The 17147-nt window shown below is 50.5% G+C and overlaps 1 protein-coding gene across 3 annotated transcripts in view; it reads left to right on the forward strand.

Annotated features, from left to right (window-relative positions):
• The first annotated feature begins 11962 nt into the window (after window positions 1-11962).
• LOC115320984 (male-specific histamine-binding salivary protein-like) overlaps window positions 11963-17147 on the forward strand; it is a 115123-nt gene continuing 109938 nt past the window's right edge. Inside the window, exons 1-2 of one of the 3 annotated variants that reach the window (XM_040216480.2) lie at window positions 11963-12002; window positions 12087-12235. In XM_040216480.2, coding sequence (XP_040072414.1) covers window positions 12137-12235 — 99 coding nt within the window. In that variant the 5' untranslated portion in view covers window positions 11963-12002; window positions 12087-12136. The remainder of the gene's footprint in view (window positions 12003-12086; window positions 12236-17147) is intronic. The other 2 variants (XM_040216479.2, XM_040216481.2) reach the window with 2 other exon arrangements.

Raw genomic sequence — 17147 nt, forward strand, 5'->3', positions numbered from 1 at the left:
CGAACAAGCCGGCCGACGCCGCAGTTCAGAACCACCGACTCGCGCCCCAACGAGGCAGCGAGGCAGGAGGAAACGAGGATCCCTCAATCTCAGCGAGTCAATGCACGCTACGACAGAGCCGGAGAAAACCAAAACGCACGGCGGAACCCCCAGCGAGGCGACGACAGAAGATGTTTTCGGTGCAATCGCCCCGGTCATCTCGCTCGCCAGTGCCCGGAGCGGCCGAACACGGAATCGCACCGTGCGGGAAACGAGCAAAGCCACCGGTAAACGGCCCTTGGACGGACGGACCGGTGGCTAACAAAGAATCAGAGGGTCCCATGGCCACTCTTTTGCCGACCGCCTACAGAATAGGCTTCCCGACCGGCACGCCGGCCCCGTTCATTTCTGTAACGATCGCCGGCAAGGCATTCAAGGCACTCCTCGACACCGGAGCAAGCGCTTCGATGTTCGGCGACGAAGTGTTGACTCACCTCCGACAGAATTCTGTCCGACTCCGAGAATGCAACACTGCCTTTCGCCTAGCCTGCGGAACCGCCCTTTCGGCTGGTACCGCGCGGCTGGTCGCGAGGTGGGAGAATCGAGTAAGACGACAACGCTTCGTTCATCTCCCTGGCCTATCGGTGCCCATTATTTTGGGCAGAGACTTCCTTGCCAAAACAGGCATTGTAATCGACGTCAGCAGCGCAGGCTATCGGGAGGGCACGTTTGCACCCCTGAAACCCTTCTGCGAACCCCCGACCGTACCGCCAACGCCACCATTGGCGCACGCGACGAGCCGTCGAGAGGAAGCGAAGGACTCCCTAAACCGGGTCATTGACCCCAAGACACCGAGTCCAGCGCCGATGGCAGCAAGCGCCGCCCCCATCGGGGAAATGACGCACCCACTGCTCACGCAATCATGCAGCGTGTCAGGGCGGGAAAAAGCCCGACTGTCGTCGTTGTTGCGCCGCTATGACGCAATGTTCACGGACCGACCGGGCTGCACAAACGAAGTGCGACATCGCATTGACACGGGCGACGAACTGCCAAGAAGGCAGAACGCGCGACCCGTAAGCTTGGCTAAACGAAAAGCCATCGACCGTGCCCTGGACGAAATGATCGACACCGGAGTCGTCCGGCGATCTAACAGCCCCTGGGCATTCCCTGTGGTGCTGGTCCCGAAGAAAGACGGCAGCTCACGTCTTTGCGTGGACTACCGCCGTCTGAACGACGTCACACGAAAGGACGCCTACCCGCTACCGAGCATCGACTCGATTCTGTCCAACTTGGGCAGTGCGCGCTACTTCACCACCCTGGACGCTAGCCGAGGCTACCTCCAGGTTCGGATGGAGCCAGGTGACGAGGCAAAAACAGCCTTCTGTTGTCACCGCGGGCTTTTCGAATTCACACGAATGCCCTTCGGTCTGTGCGGAGCGCCTATGACGTTCCAGCGATTGATCGACCGAGTACTGGGAGAAGCCAAATGGAAACACGCAATGGCCTATCTCGACGACATTGTCGTCTACTCCAACACCTCCGAAGATCACCTACGTCATCTCGAGGACGTACTCGACCGGCTAAAAGCCGCGGGAATGACCCTGAACCCCGAAAAGGCTCAAATAGCCGAAACCCGCATCGCCTTGCTCGGGTTCGAACTGGATCGCGGGCGCCTTGCGCCACATCCCGACAAACTACAGGCAATCCTGGAGTTTCCCGCGCCAACCGACGTGAGCTCCCTCCGTCGCTACCTGGGAATGGTGAACTTCTATCGCCAATTCATCCCAAACTGCGCGACGCTTCAAGCACCACTGACACGCCTTTTGCGAAAGTCCGTGAGTTGGAGCTGGGGTCCCGAGCAGGAAGCGGCCTTTCGCCGCACCTCCCGAGCGCTCGCGGACACAGCTGAACTCAAGCTACCCGACTTGAACAAGCCCTTTCTGATCCAAACAGATGCCAGCAATCTTGGCTTGGGCGCGGTCCTGCTCCAACAGCACGAAGGTGTACTCCGACCGGTGGCCTTCGCCAGCCGCTCGTTGACGCCAGCTGAAAGGAACTACAGCACATGCGAACAAGAGTGCTTGGCCATCGTCTTTGCACTCCGGCGTTTCGACATTTATGTCGACGGGACCACTTTCGTGATCGAAACAGATCACCAAAGCCTAATATGGCTCTCCCGACTTCGCGAACCCGCTGGTCGCTTGGCAAGATGGGCTTTGATGCTGCAAAAATACGACTACGTCGTGCGGTACCGGAAAGGCAGCACAAACGTGGTGGCGGACGCATTGTCACGAGCCCCCGTAGACTGCACACAAATTTCCGCAAAGACCCAGGCCGAGCCAACGACATCCACATTGTCAGGCAAAGCCGTGACTCAGTCCCAAAGGGAGGCAGCAGATCTGACCAACCCGGACGAGACGATCAACCACCTAGACGCAGTGAGCGCCGTGGGAATCGTGTTCAGCAAAGAAGAGCTTTTGAAAGCCCAGCAGAATGATCCGTTTTGTCGAAAGGTGATCGACGGACTCGCGGAAGAGTCGGACGCCGTGGAGGCGGGCGGTGCGACCGCCGGGCGCAACACTACTGGTATTGTAGTAGGCGCCGAGTGCCGGGACGCATCTGGTATTGGTGCGGGCACGGAGGATTCATATCTGCTGAGCAATGACGGGCTCTTGCTGAGGTACATACCCTCCGAGAACGACTCCGACGAGGCGTTCAAGGTAGTGGTACCCCGCAGTCTGAGAAACGCAGTTTTGCGCTACTATCACGACTCGCACTTGGCCGGACACGCGAGCGCCTCCAAGACTTACTCAAAGTTATGTCGCATCGCCACCTGGCCGGGCATGAAACGGGACGTTTTCCGTTATGCCCGCACCTGCCACTCTTGCCAAAGCTTCAAACCGAGAGGCGGCAAACCCCCGGGCCTAATGCAACCGATTCCGAGCCAGCAATCATGGTCTCTGGCAGCCTGCGACGTGGTCGGCCCCCTACCGAGGAGCCCTAAAGGACACCAGTATTTGCTGGTTGTAAGTGACCACTTCAGCAAATGGACGGAACTTTTTCCACTCCGTAAGCTGACAGCCCGAGCGATCACGGAGAAGCTCATGGAGGTTTTCACCCGTTTTGGATTCCCCGAAGCTCTTTTGACTGATCGAGCGAGCTACTTCGTCGGAAAGGTATTCGTGGACGCGTGCAAGGCCCTTGGCATAAAGCACAGAACAACCACGCCGTACCACCCGCAGTCGAACATCACGGAGCGATGTAACAGAAACATCAAACCAATGCTGGCCGCCTTCGCGGAAAGGCACCGTGACTGGGACGCATATATCCCCGAGATCGGGTTCGCACTTCGGACCACTCTCAACCGTTCGACGGGCTTCACCCCCGCTTTCCTCACATTCGGGAGAGAGCTTCCGAACCCCATGGACCGTGTCCTAGGGGGGAGCGCCGGGGTGGACGACGCGCAGCCGACGCAAACGGACCACGCGCGGCAGCTACAAACTCGGATGACGGAAGCCTTCTCAGAGGCGCGTCGCAATCTCGAGGTAGCGCGGGCGAAACAAAAAGCTCAGTACGACCGCTCGCATCGAGATCTCCGCTACAAAGTGGGCGATCTCGTCCTCAGACGCAACCATGTTCTGAGTGATGCCAGCAAAGGCTTCTCGGCCGCATTGGCTCCGAAGTGGTGTGGCCCGTACCGAGTGCAGGAACTTCTCTCCCCACTCGTGTACAAGCTGACAAACTTGCAATCAAGAAAAGTCGGTGGGCCGGTACATGTGTGCGATCTGAAACCCTACCATGAGAGGGAAAACGGGGCCAACGAGCAAACTCAGCCCCCGCAAAAACATGCACCCGCAGCGCGAGATAACGCCGACGATGAACAACAGGCGTCTCGCTACAATCTGCGTAGACGGAGGAACTATTATCCGAAGTTTTCGTAGAGGCAGCCCCATTAAGTGGCGAAATGTCACATTAAGGGAAGTGCAAAGCACAATACACCTGCTGCCTTCGCGAACGCGCCAGACACCATTGTTTACTGGCAAGCAGTGACCTACATACGTCACCTCAGCGTTCGCTCCCGGATGAACCCGTAGGGGAATCCCCCAAACACGGCTTCCGAGGGAAAGGGTACGCGTAACTGCCATGGGTCAGTTATTGCCACCTACGCTCACGTGTGCCACTTGTCAACGCAAAAGCGCGGTGCGAGCGTCGTCACAAGCGGTCGGAGACCAGGTGGTCATTCTACCGCAGTACGTTCCGCACCTACGAAGAGGAGGACCTCCAGCCTTTGCTTCGCGTCGTTCTGGAGCTGCTGTCTCCTGGTTGCGGCAGTTCAGCGGCGTCCAGGGACCACGGCTGCGCGTGACTCGTCAGGCGGCCCCGCTACCCCAGCCGGCCGCGAGCCAAACCAGCAGCCCGTCGTTTTCGTGTGCCGTCGGGATCGACATCCGGCCAGGGACTGCCGGCTCATCATCTTCGGGACCCCCGCCGCGGTCGGAAAGCTCGCCAACTAGGGACCAGCTGTTCCCGTTCGTCCCGTAACAAGTCCCAAGGGCCCCGGGACCTGGCGCAGTTCGCCCAGCAGGGCTCGTAGGGCACGCACTACATCGGCAGCCGAGGGGATATCCACCGGAACCTGGTCGCCCGCAACATGCTCGTCGACGAACACGGCTGCTACAAGGTCGCCGACTTCGGCCTCTCCAGGAGCATTACGGACTCCGAGTCGGACGTCTACCACCAGAGGTCCAAGGGCGCCCTCCCAGTGCGGTGGACGGCTCCGAAGTGCTTGCACCTTCGGGTGTTCACCTCCAAGTTCGACGTCTGGGCGTTCGGCGGAATGCTGCTGTGGGACATTCGTCACTTTGGTCTCGACGCCCTACCCCGGCCCGGGCGCTCAGGAGGTGACCCGCCACGTGCGCGGCGGTCACGGGATGACGCAACCGATCGACTGCAGCTGGGAGCTGTACCGCTGGTGAGGGACCGTTGGAAGAACTAATTTGGACCATGGACCTATGAGCCGGGCTGTTGTGTCCCGTGGCGGCCTTTTTCTTTTTTTTAATTATTTTAGTCTTGTTGTGTGTTTGTGTTGGTCCACCCGTTTGCGGGTGACTATTGGCTAAGGAGGGGGGAGTGTGGGGATTGTGATCCCTCAACATTCTGTCGCGTCAGCGTTTAGGCGCGCCGTGGCGGCCGCGCTGGCGTAGCGAGAGGCGGCGCTGCTTACCACTGTGAGTGGCTTCCTCCTCTCCCCCTTGGGGCGATTTCCGGAACGAACCCCCGCACAAAGGAGATCGACGTGTCGCTCCTTGATTGGCCACTTCGCCCCCGCCGTTATCTTAAAACGAGCGGACAGCAGTCGCGCTGGCTGTTCTTCCTGGGATTCGGCGGCGGCGATAACGGGGACCCTTCCGGCGCACCGGTGAGCGTTTACCCCGTACTTTGGACCTTTGTGAACGACCGTTCGGCCGTGGGCGATCTCCACACCGACGGCGTTCACCAGCTTATAGCCGCTGTGTTGTTATTATTTGTTTCATTGTAAATAAACAGTTTATCACCGTTACCAACGTGACTGGTGTCTGTTTGCGCTCAACGAGCAGCATGCCACGCGAGTACGAACCCGCTTCGCGGTAGAGCGTCTCGCCGCGAACGTGGAACTCCCAAAGGCAGTGGCCCTAAGGAGAACCACAGCCTCCAGCATGAAATATCCCAAGGACCACTAGGAACGCTTGCTGAACTCATAGAGCTCTCCATACGGCTTGAAGAGAGCGGCTGGCAATCTTTGGATAGTACCTACGGGTTCATTTCCCTTCCTTGATGAGCCTGAGCACTTTCGGACAAATGCCGCTCTTTGCGGTATGGCGTGGTGCACACCTGGTACCTCTTTTGAGGTTTATCTGGCCAAAGTACCTATAACAAACATATAACAATTGGGTCACACACTGCAGTAGCCAGCAATACCACAGCAATGACAAACGTTAGAGAAGTGAATAAACATAAAATTATGTTTACTAACCAAAATATGTTAATTACCTTCTTAAGTATTGGTATAATGGGCTATGCTGCGATTACAATTTTTAACGGAGACATTATTAAAGCCCACCTAAATGAAACAATTTTGTGAAAAAGCAGCAAGTTTTGAGGTAATCCATGTTTTTCGGAAATCGCCATTTAGAGTTTTGGGGTTACATTACTCTCTTTAAAATTGCAATTGCGAAGAGGCCCATTAAACCGCTAAATAATAATAATAATATTCATTATAATAATAGAGTACATTTATTGTATCTAGCGCACATCAGTTAGCATGACGGGCACATCAAAGCCAACATGAGGCTTGTGGGATATGCCACCCTGAAATTAACAGTCCAACATAGCTATACTTTGAGCCCGAGTGCAGAGTGAAACAACTATATGCAGACGTCATTAGGATGTCACAGGTGTCATGTGACACAGTTAGATGCAGACACACACCATGCACATGCACACCAACATATGCAAATGCAACGTTAGGTTTGAAAATAGCCACTGTAAAAAAGAAAAAGCAATTATAACCTCGTTAAAAAAAATCATTCACTAATGATAATAAACGTAACTATACTAAACACAACTAACGCAACTATACTAAACACAAATTCATTAAACCGAGTCCAAAGGGGAAGTCTCATGGCCGGGGTGTCTGAAGCTGCACAAGTGTAATCTACAGTGAAATAAGAAAAGAAAACAAAAGAGCTATGTAATTAAACAGTGACTTTACAATTTTTGGTTAATTAGTAAACATATTTTGACATTTATCCGCCTGTCTAATGTCCGCCGAGCCCTACAATTATACAGTGAGGACGGCATCCACATATATATCACCTTCATTTTCCTTTACAATCCGTTCAAGATTACAAAAAAAAAAAAAACTATATCACAAGAAGCTTTCGACGTCATTTCAGCTGTCTAATGACCCATGTGTGCAAATGAATGAACAGTACTCATCAATGAGAAATAAAACAAGAAAGCGCAGAAAAATAAATAAAATATAAACTTCTGCGAAGCCGATCAGCCGTTGGGTATGCTGAGTTAATTACGATTTTGCGAAATGTTCACCCCTAAACAGACAGTGCGGTGGAAGCAGCATGTTCGTTTGACCAGTCAACTGTCGATTCTGCACAACGTGGTCACCGCCTCTCCGCATACTCACGCGGGGAGAGCGAGGTCAAGCGATAAGAGGCTTTAATTATAGTTGGCGAACAAGTAGCTTGCACCGCACTGTCAGCGTAGGCGTGAACGGAATATAGGACATGCAAAAACCTAAAATATATGTACCGTATTTTCCGGGCTATAGTCCGTACCCGGTGTATAGTCCGCAGGGGCAAATTGGGGTCCAAAGTAAAAGTTCTTGCTTAGATACCTAGATAGTCCGCGTGCCGTGCATAGTCGGCACCTGGTGCTTAGTCGACACGAAAATCTTCTTATAGACGGCACACCTTGACATATGTCTGCTTTCTTAGCACACAAAGAAGCCTACAATCAGGCACGTAGCCAAAATTTTGTTTCGGGGGGGGGGGGGGGGGGGGGGGGCGCCTATGACAAAGTGCTGTATGAGGGGGAGGGGGAGAGGAGGTCCCAGCAAAACGGAAGATTTCGGGGGGGGGGGGGGGGGGGGGCCGAGCCCCATGGGCCTCCCCCCTGGCTACGTCCCTGCCTATAATATACATAAATCATCATTAACATACTCTTTCACTCACAAAATCCGTCACATTTCCTCATAATGAACTATCTTGAAAAACAAAATTCGTGTATAGTCCGCACACGTAGAGAGTCCGCACAGCCTAAAATTTCAACTTTTAAACATGTATGGACCAACACGCGGCCCTGACGTCACGCAGCTGCGGTGGCGCTGTCGACGGCACTGCGCATGCGTAGATGCTTCACTCCTCCCGAATTCGGTTTGCGCGCACGCGCAGTGCCCACACCTGGTGTGGGCAAACGTGGGCTTGTTAGTAAACAGCGTGTCGGTCTATAGACCTTGGACTATAGCCCGGAAAATACGATATAAAAAATAAGCACACTGTTAAATATAAAGTCAGAGCCAGCAACGAGCTGCAGAGTGGATGTTTACAATAATTAACCCTCCAAACTGCTTGAGAAATTTCCCGTCAAATTACGAGGGCGGCCAATAATTTTGTGTAAGTCTTAGAGACTCGTGAATCGAGTGCACTGGAAACTTCCGTTTTCGAAGCCGCTAAAACGTCGTTCAATGACATTGCATCGTTACAGAGACGTTAGCCGCTCGCTTATGTTTTCTGGCTGCATGAATGTTGTTGCAAAAACAAACACAGAAACTAAGCTTCCATAAAAGCTCGTACTCACGAGTTCTCCCAAGAGATAAGGCGCAGGGCTCCGAGTAAAGGCGCCGCCGCTGCACCACGGATAAATAAACACGTGCATATTATAACGGAAACATAACGTGCTGAAAAAGAAACACTAAAAGCACGATGTGTCGGTGGACGCCCGTGTTCTCAGACCGCGGATTTCGAACACGCTCGAGCGCTTTCCGTCTTCAACCGAAAGCACTCAAACCGCGAACATGGAGAAATATTCGATTACAATACGTAAGCTAGACATTGCAAGGATAAAGTCACATTGCATACCTTGAAGTGGGCGATTTAGTCGTCGATGAGCTGATGAGGCCCTGATGCATCACAGAACACTACACTGACCACGATGTCAACAGCCACCGAGGCGAGTTCGACGAACGCCCGAAGAGCGATAGCATGGCGATAACTGCTGCAACCTTTGTTTGCGCCTGCGCGGCACGGGCGCACGACTCGGAGCAAAACCGCAAAACAACAGATGGGTGTTGCAACAACCGCAACAACGCACCAACACCGCCATTCTGCGAGAGAGGAGGGCCGCGAAAGAGCTGCGGGCAAGGGCTGCGGGGCTGCGCGCTGCGCGGCGGGGCATTCAACTCCTCGCCATCTGCGCATGCTTGCACTCCTGGGATTTCGGCTTTTCTGGAAGGCTCGGCTCTCGCGCCAAATAAATAATGAGGGCATCCTCGTATTTTGAAATGATGAGCGTGCCCGTCTTTTTTGACGAGGGAAAGACACGTCAAATTGACGTAAATTTTTTACAGTGTACAGTTAATAACGGACGTACAACCTCGTTTTTTTTCAGGGGAGATAGTCGTTTTAGTGCCTTCCTCTCCTGAGCTGCGAGAACAGCCGTGTTAGGGGGTTAGGGGAAGTTGAAAGGTGGAGAGGATAGGTGAGAGAGAGAGTGAGATAAAGGGGAAAGCGCGAAATGTACGTCGGCCTCTAGAAAAAAAGGAAGCATATACCACTTAAAAGAACTCAAAGAACTTGGGAAAAAAAAAACGCATAGAACTCGACGGAAACGTAATTCTTTTCATTTATATTGCCCAAGTTGGATATGTATTGTTCTTCATCTTCGCGTGCCATCAGTTCTTGCTCAATATAATGTTATCTCGAATACACCACCCACTATTAATTAAAAGAAAACGCAGTGTACATTCAACGTGCACAAGGCAGATAGCAATTACGCATTTACCGTCTTTACATTTTTTTTTTATTTACAGCCCTACAATTAGAACGACACTGGCCTTTTGCTAACCCAAAATTAGTGCCACATTCATTGTAGATTTATGACTGAAATGTCCAGCCCTTGCACAACCCGAGGAATTGGTCGTTAAGATCAACGATCTTGAGCGTATTAAGATCAGCGATATTTACTCGTTCTTTAAGCTGCTGTCGTCTGTGCACCAAATCAACTCTTCTTCTACGATACACTAGCAGAACAAAAGGGCGTATTCCTATATCCTTTGGCCCACATAACAACACATAACTTCAGTTCGACGTAAAGCGCGCTGACGTCGAGCCGACGGTGCCAACTTTCACGACCGGCTTGAGAGCGGAGTGGTACAACTTATTAAAATAGCTAATGTACGTGTTACTGACCACAAAAGAGTGATCGGGGTTTTCTTGGTCATACTGTAAAACCTCAGTGTTTTTTCTTTTCTTTTTTGTAAACTTTGATACGTAGTTTTGCTGTTTAAAGAGGTGCATATCACCGTTCTCAAGCCCCTCGTAAACGTTGGGGCCGTCTGTTCGATGTCAGTTCGCTGTACGTCGAACTGAAGTTTTGAGGTGTCGTATATGGCACAAGGGGTCTAAGATTATACCCCTTTTTCTTAGAGTGTACGCCGCGGCGACGGCGCTTCGGACGCTCTTTCGGTCTGGGGAGAAAGCGCCATGCAATTCGGGCATTGCTACGTTAATTCGGTAGAAAAATGCCTCGTCGTCAAAAAGCCACGACTAGGGCTGCACCGTGATCGAGCTGGGAAAGGCGCCAGTCTTAACGTGTTTCCTGCCCACCCGATTCGTTCGAGGACGTGAATAGGTGCCTGCCGCAAAGAGGGAAAATTAGACGCAGTCGGACCACGATCGCTTCTTCGGGAATTAAACTTTGTGGTAAAATTCGCGGATACTAGTTGTCATATTTATTTGTATTGTCACAACATGGAGCCAGAAAAACCGTCAAGCGGCCTCGGGCACCCGGACCGCGTTCAGTAAGCGTCTACACGTTAAGCCCCGTTCACACTCTTGCGACCGAGTAAACCCGAGAGAAACCAGACCGGTTTTTAAGTCTTTTGCGATCTCTTAGGACCAGCTCCGCTGTAGCGCATCCGCTCCTAAGAAGTCGTAAGAGGATTGAAAACCTGTCTTGTCTCTCTCCGTCGTACTCGGTTGCAAGAGTATAAATGGGCCTTTAAGGAGGCTGTTTTCACGTTAAAGCGGCTGTATGCCCGTTCGAATGAAAGAAGTCCGTAGACCACGTTAAGCGTACTCGCCTATTACACGGTAGTTGCGTTACACAGCAATTGCAGGCCTCTAACCGCTCGACTAGGGCCACGGGGCTTATGGGCCGCATTTGTAGTATTACGAGCTGCGAAAAGATGACAAAAGCGTTGATCGTCTGCAAACGACTCCGCCTTTCCTGCCGCTTTCCTCCTTATCACGCAAAAACGCAGCGCATACGCACTTGCGATCAATCCTTGCAGAAGGTGCCCGCCATTAGATTGCAAACGCTCCCTATCGTTTGAGATGGACCCTCTCTTCCATCGCCTTTCAATAGCTTACCAACATAGGCAGCGCCGTCTCGCGGCGCACAGGGGCGTTACAGGAATTAGAAAACAGGACTTAGAAAACACGACGGTTTTGGGAAGCGCCTCCGACAGGCATAAAGTAAAAAGTAGAGGTTAACAAAACAAACTGATGCGTTATTTTTGTTTTTATCATCAGAAAAAAAAATTGACTGGTTGCCAAAATAAACGCATTTGAAATCAATCACCGCCCAATAATAGCGAGTGAAATGTGCTTGACTGTTTTAGTCCACGCGTCAGCGGGCTGTGTTTTATTTTTATTGCAGTGAATCGTTCTCACAAAAATATATGGTGTTCATTGTTTCCATTTTTGTTTAACAACCCACGATAGAAAATAGAGACGAGCGGACTGCGTTCACTTCGACTAATTGTCTGACAAGCCTCAATTGATGTCGAGCTCTACGTCACTCAATAGCTGGCTTTCTTTGCGGTCCAGGGTGTGGCAGCCTAGACATCATTCCCGGTGTGATTATTGCTGAACCATTTAAATTAATTCGCACGGCGCACAGACACGGCGTTGTGTTAAACTTTCGTCAACATTAGATGGAATACATACGACATCTGTTACAATTGTTAAACTGAACTTCCAAATTGTCTTCAATGTCTGTCTAAAGATCAAGAGAAACGTCAAGACTGAAAGACAAACGAAATGTTACGAATTAAAGATCAAGCGAAATGTTCCGACTAAAATATCAGGTGAAATGTTAGAAGCAAAATATTAAAGAAATTATCATCACTCACCTCCTAACAACGGGTAGATTATCAGTGTCTTAAGTCTCCTATAAAAGCGGCTCTGCCTAGCATATTGAATCAGCCTCAACGAGGGACCCGAAGAAGCAACAGATCTGCTCAGGTAAGCCAGACTTATTCTGACCACTAGTTTCTTTTTACACGTAAGGTTGTTGATGTTGAACCTTAGTGCCTCACAAACCAACAGTTTTATATTTAACTCAGATCTCTCATTCCGGTCGAACTCAAGAACTCAAGATGTATCCTACCCTGCTTGCGTTTGCTAGCCTCGTGGCCGCCATCGCCAGTGTTGGCTCTGAGACCTCGTCAAGCGGTAAACCTGTGGACGCATGGACGGTAAGAACGGGAAAAGGATTACTTGAGTGTAACAATGCTTGATTCTCATTCTTCCTACAGAGCCCACGCGTTTTCTTAAACTACACGTCTTGTAAGGTCCGAATGTTTGGAATATCGTTTTAGAGTTTTCAGTAGCCTCGCCGTTTACAGCATTTTGAGTTGAATTTAAAATTATCGTATTTAAAATTTGCGTTGTTTCATTTACCTTTCGCAATAAACCCGCTTTATACATTGAAATAACCGTTTAACTCTCTTCTGATATTCTCCTGCCTATACAAAGAAGGCGCAAGACCTGGGAATAGACCGATCTTACCAGACAGCTAAACTATACCACCGCTGCCGCAATGCATTGAGGGAACTTTAAGGCTGGTTCACACATTTGCGTCGACCGGGTTGCGCTGCCTTGCGTTGTGCAGCACAGCGCCTCCCCATTGCCTCGTCGGAAGGGTCGCCATAGCAGCAGCTCGACGCAAGTGGTTGCAATCGCAGACGGTTGGAAGGGAACGCAACTGTGTTAACGACCCTTTAAGGCCGATTCAGACACTTGTGTTTGAGTGCGTTCAACTGCGTTGTGTCGAGAACCGAAAGCGAGTGACCGGCACATCTGTGCTTCGTATGAAGCGTGGAATCCAATTCAAGGAATCACCTTGGCAGGTGATATAAGCAGCAGGGATGACCTGGTTTCTCACAGGCAACGCAGTCGAACGCAATCAAACGGAACTGTCTGAACCAGGTTTTAGTCTTCCTGCACTTGCTTTAACCTCGCTGGAGCTCTGCGTGGTTCGAGCACGAGACGGCACGAGCAATCGCACACACGGTCGTCTGCCTCCTGTAAACTAAAGTAATGTCGGCGTCACGTATGCGCCGCACGCTTAGTTATACCGGACTACTGCTGTGCGGTTGAGTCCGCTACCAATTGTTTTGTCTGATTATCCTACTAAGACGTGCCTGTAAAGCCGGGGCCACACTGCTCATGCATCATACAAAAGACAGTTTGCAAACACGAATCACCGCAATATCCGTAGTTCGCATGCAGCATGCCAGTTTCTCCTTGAACTCATTGCCATGCGGCTTTTGAAGCACGGATCTCGCTGTGGTTTGCGTTAGAATCTCGTGCCTAAGGCTTGAGCGAATGCTCGTGTCCAAGGCGTGAGCAGGGTTAGGCTCACGCGGTTGGGCACCGCGGAGGCATCACAGTGAAAAGGCAGAAAGCTTTCAAAGGGAAGGAGGAACGAAATATTTTGCTATTTTTTTTTTCGAATTTTCGTACCGAAAAGCAGGCTTTTGACTTTCTATCCTCTTTATTCTGGCCCACTAAAAGATAGGCAATTAGTAAGATTCCAATCTTAAAATATTTATCCTTTCCAAAATTCCTTTTATGGCCTTTTTAATGCCCTGAAATCACCGTGAAACCGTATTTCTATATTCTGCGGCCTATTCATAAAACGTGCGGGATCTGGGTATTGCTGTGCAGTTGAGTCTGCTATCAATTTTTTTTTCTCTGTGTATCCTTCTAAAATGTGTCTTTTATAGTATGCGATCTGTTCAAATATCTTATGGTGCCTGACAAACACGTACTGGCATTGGCGGAATTTCCCTTCTGGATAGAAACCGCGATGTTAAACGGTGTGCATTAATTTGTTCTGCGGAAAGCACCAGCCAAGTCTACTGGCTTTTTTCTCTTCTGATTAAGAACTTTGGCAGTTCTAAATCAGGCATATTTCGCTCGCGCCTACAACAGTGTCCAGCAAAGACCACGCTTTCAAAATGCATGTACAATTACCGTTCCAGTGTTGTGCCAAATACTTCTATTTAAAATAAGATACTAAATACCCATTTGAAAATGTATTTAGAGTAATACTTCAGTTACTTTTACTGCTAACTATCTTGAGTCGAGTTCAAAAACTTCGAAAAATTAATTGAATTACGTTCGAAGATACTGGCAACTAGGTTGCAAGCAGGTAATATAAGAATAAAAAAAGTCAAAAGGTGTGCTCTACTTGTACCTCACTGAATATCACATTCTCCTGTGAACTTTATTACTTCCAAAAAGCGACTTAGGTGCTGCAGTCAAAGTTTACTTTGAAATAATTCGGGATAGGCCACATAATAGGTAACAAAAGTTTTAGGAACAAAGGTGTTGTGCTTTTAATACGAGCGACTAGGTAAGACAGGACGTAAAAACCAACTGCTCCGTCTCGTGCTTCGATGTCCATTCGGGGTCACCAGAAGCGCTGGCGTAAACGCTGCTTCATTCGCACAATTCCTGGATGTGACTCGTGCGATAGATCGATGAGTCGACGCCGTAGTGAAGTAGGTGGAACCAATACTACTTCACCACGTAGTAAAAAGCCATCCACAGAGGAAAGCTCTTCTCGCAATTTGTAGTATGTTGATAGTACTTTATCACGTTGTTCCTCGTGACCCAATCCGGTGCGGATACACTGAATTACTCGAGGCAAATCAGGGTCTTGCCTGGTTTCCTTCCTGATTTCTTCTTGATCGATTGTGCATAAATTGCGTACCAGGCAAGTGAATTCTTTCTCGTTGTCACTACCCTCGCTGCTACCTGAAGGATTCGGAGCAGGCAGGCGTGACAGTGCGTCTGCTACGACATTCTCGTTTCCTTTCTGGTAATGTACATCGTAGTCATAAATGAGGAGTCGCGTAGCCCATCTGTCTATCCTCATTAATTGACGACCGGTTCCTTGTCTAGAAAGCAAAGTAACGAGAGCCTGATGATCCGTCTTGAGCGTGAAATGGCGCCCGAAGAGAAAAACGTGTCATTTCTCGCAGGCCCAAAGGCACGCCAATGCCTCTTTCTCCCCTGCAGAGTAGTTGCGTTGGGCGCTTGAAAGTGTTCGCGATGCGAACGACATCTTTCGAATTCCTTCCGGATGTACTTGCTGTAGAACCGCGCCTAATCCGTAATTAGATGCATCCGTTGTGACGACGGTGGGCAGCGCCACGTCGAAAACAGTCAGTGGGACACAGTCCCGTATGAGATCCTTGACAGCAGTGAATGCCTCATTGTGTGCCTTTTTCCATTAAAAAGGGACATTATTCCGCAGGAGCGCGTGCAGAGGCTCCACGATGGTCGCAAAGTTCGGTACGAACTTGAGGTAATATGTGAGCAGGCGGAGTAACGATCGTAGTGATGTTACGTCTGTAGAGGGTGAAGCCTGCATGATAGCCTCAATATTATCTTGGCATGGCTTGATTCCCTGCGGTGTCAGCTGGTGTCCTAGGTATTGAAACTGCTGGACTGCAAAAAAACATTTCTGCTGGTTTAGTTTCAAGCCTGCCTCTTGAAGGCATGAAGAACCTGCCTCAGGCGGGCATCATTCTCTTCTCTTCTGTGTCCGAAAATAAGTACATCATTCAGGTGGACGATGCTACCTGGAGTACCTCGGAGTATGCAGTCCATCATTTTTTGAAAGGCAGGGGCGGTGGATGCCAGCCTGAAACATACTCTGGTGAACCTGAAGAGACCTTCATGCGTCACAAATGCCGTTAGGTCTCTGCTTTCCTCTGCCAAGTCCAACTGGTGATACGCCGACGAGAGGTCTAGCTTGCTGAAGACGCAGGCACCAGAAAGCTGATGAAAAAGTTCGTCGGGGCACGGTAGACGGTGGGAATCGAAAACTATTGCAGTGTTCGGCTTGCGTAGATCTACACAGAGACGGATCTCCCCATTCGTCTTGCGGGCCACCACGATGGGAGACACCCACTCCGAAGCATCGATGCGCTCGATAACCCCGGAGCGTTCCAGCTTCGCCAGTTCCTCCGAAACTTTCTCGCGCACTGCGAAAGGTAGTCTTCGTAGCTTTTGTTGGAATGGAGTGGCGGAATCTTTTCGTCTTTACCTTATGTACAAATTCTTTCGCATGACCTAATCCCTCGGAGAACAGCTGGGGGAAGTCTTGTGCGATCTCTGGAAGGTTTCTCGCGGAAACCGTTGCCACCTGTCCACCGTTGGGAGGAGCAAAGTTTAGTTGAATGTCCAACGCACGTAAGGCGTTCAGGCACATGACAGCCGCGCCTGTTCGTACGCATGGAATGTGCAGGTGCCACGTCTTTGCGCGAACTGCACGGGTGCGTCGAATTTTCCCAGAACGGGAATGTCTTTTCCGGAGTAGTCCAGGAGTGTTGTATTTGAACGTTCCAACTTGTAAGAGTGGAAGTGTCTTCGGTAGACGTCTTCCGGCAGGATTGAAACAGACGAACCCGTGTCGACTAAAAGTTTGGCGGGAACATGTGACAGATAAATCTCGCACGCAACCAATTGTTTGGTAAAGCTGGTAGTGAGCACCTGGACTTGGTCGTGCGCTTGTTCCACTCTTCGTACATGGGATGTTGCTTGTGAAACTCCCTGCTTGCAAACGGAGGCGAAGTGTCCCTTCTTGTTGCATTTTCTGCCAGCTTCGTTCTTTGCCGGGCACTTAGGGTGGGCCGCCATGTGGTGCGGTGACCCACAACTGTAACAAGTGCCGGACGACTTGCTGAGACTTGCCCTAGAATTCTCGGCTTTTATTTTCGCCACCTGCGAACTGGATTCCTCTTCCGTCAAGAACTTGGCTTCCTTCATCTCTTGCTCAACTTTAGAGGCGATGGCAATAATAGCAGATTCCAGGGAAAGCTCGAACTCTAGGAGGAGGCGGTTTCTAACTTCGGAATGGACCGTTTTTTCGACTAGCTGATCACAGATCGTTTCATCTGTCATTACTCCGAATTGGCAGTTGGTGGCAAGGCCCCCGAGGGCTGTAACGTACGCTTGCGCTGTCTCACCGGGCATCTGAGCACGGGACTGAAAAACAAATCTTTCGGCCGTCTTGTTGATGGCCGGCATGAAAATTTTCGCAACTTCCTGACCTCTGCTTCGTAGGCTGTGGTAACGGGCGTTGCAGGAGTG

The sequence above is a fragment of the Ixodes scapularis genome, unplaced genomic scaffold (genome assembly GCF_016920785.2).
Source record: "Ixodes scapularis isolate PalLabHiFi unplaced genomic scaffold, ASM1692078v2 PGA_scaffold1__304_contigs__length_218370807, whole genome shotgun sequence".
Classification (NCBI taxonomy): domain Eukaryota; kingdom Metazoa; phylum Arthropoda; class Arachnida; order Ixodida; family Ixodidae; genus Ixodes; species Ixodes scapularis.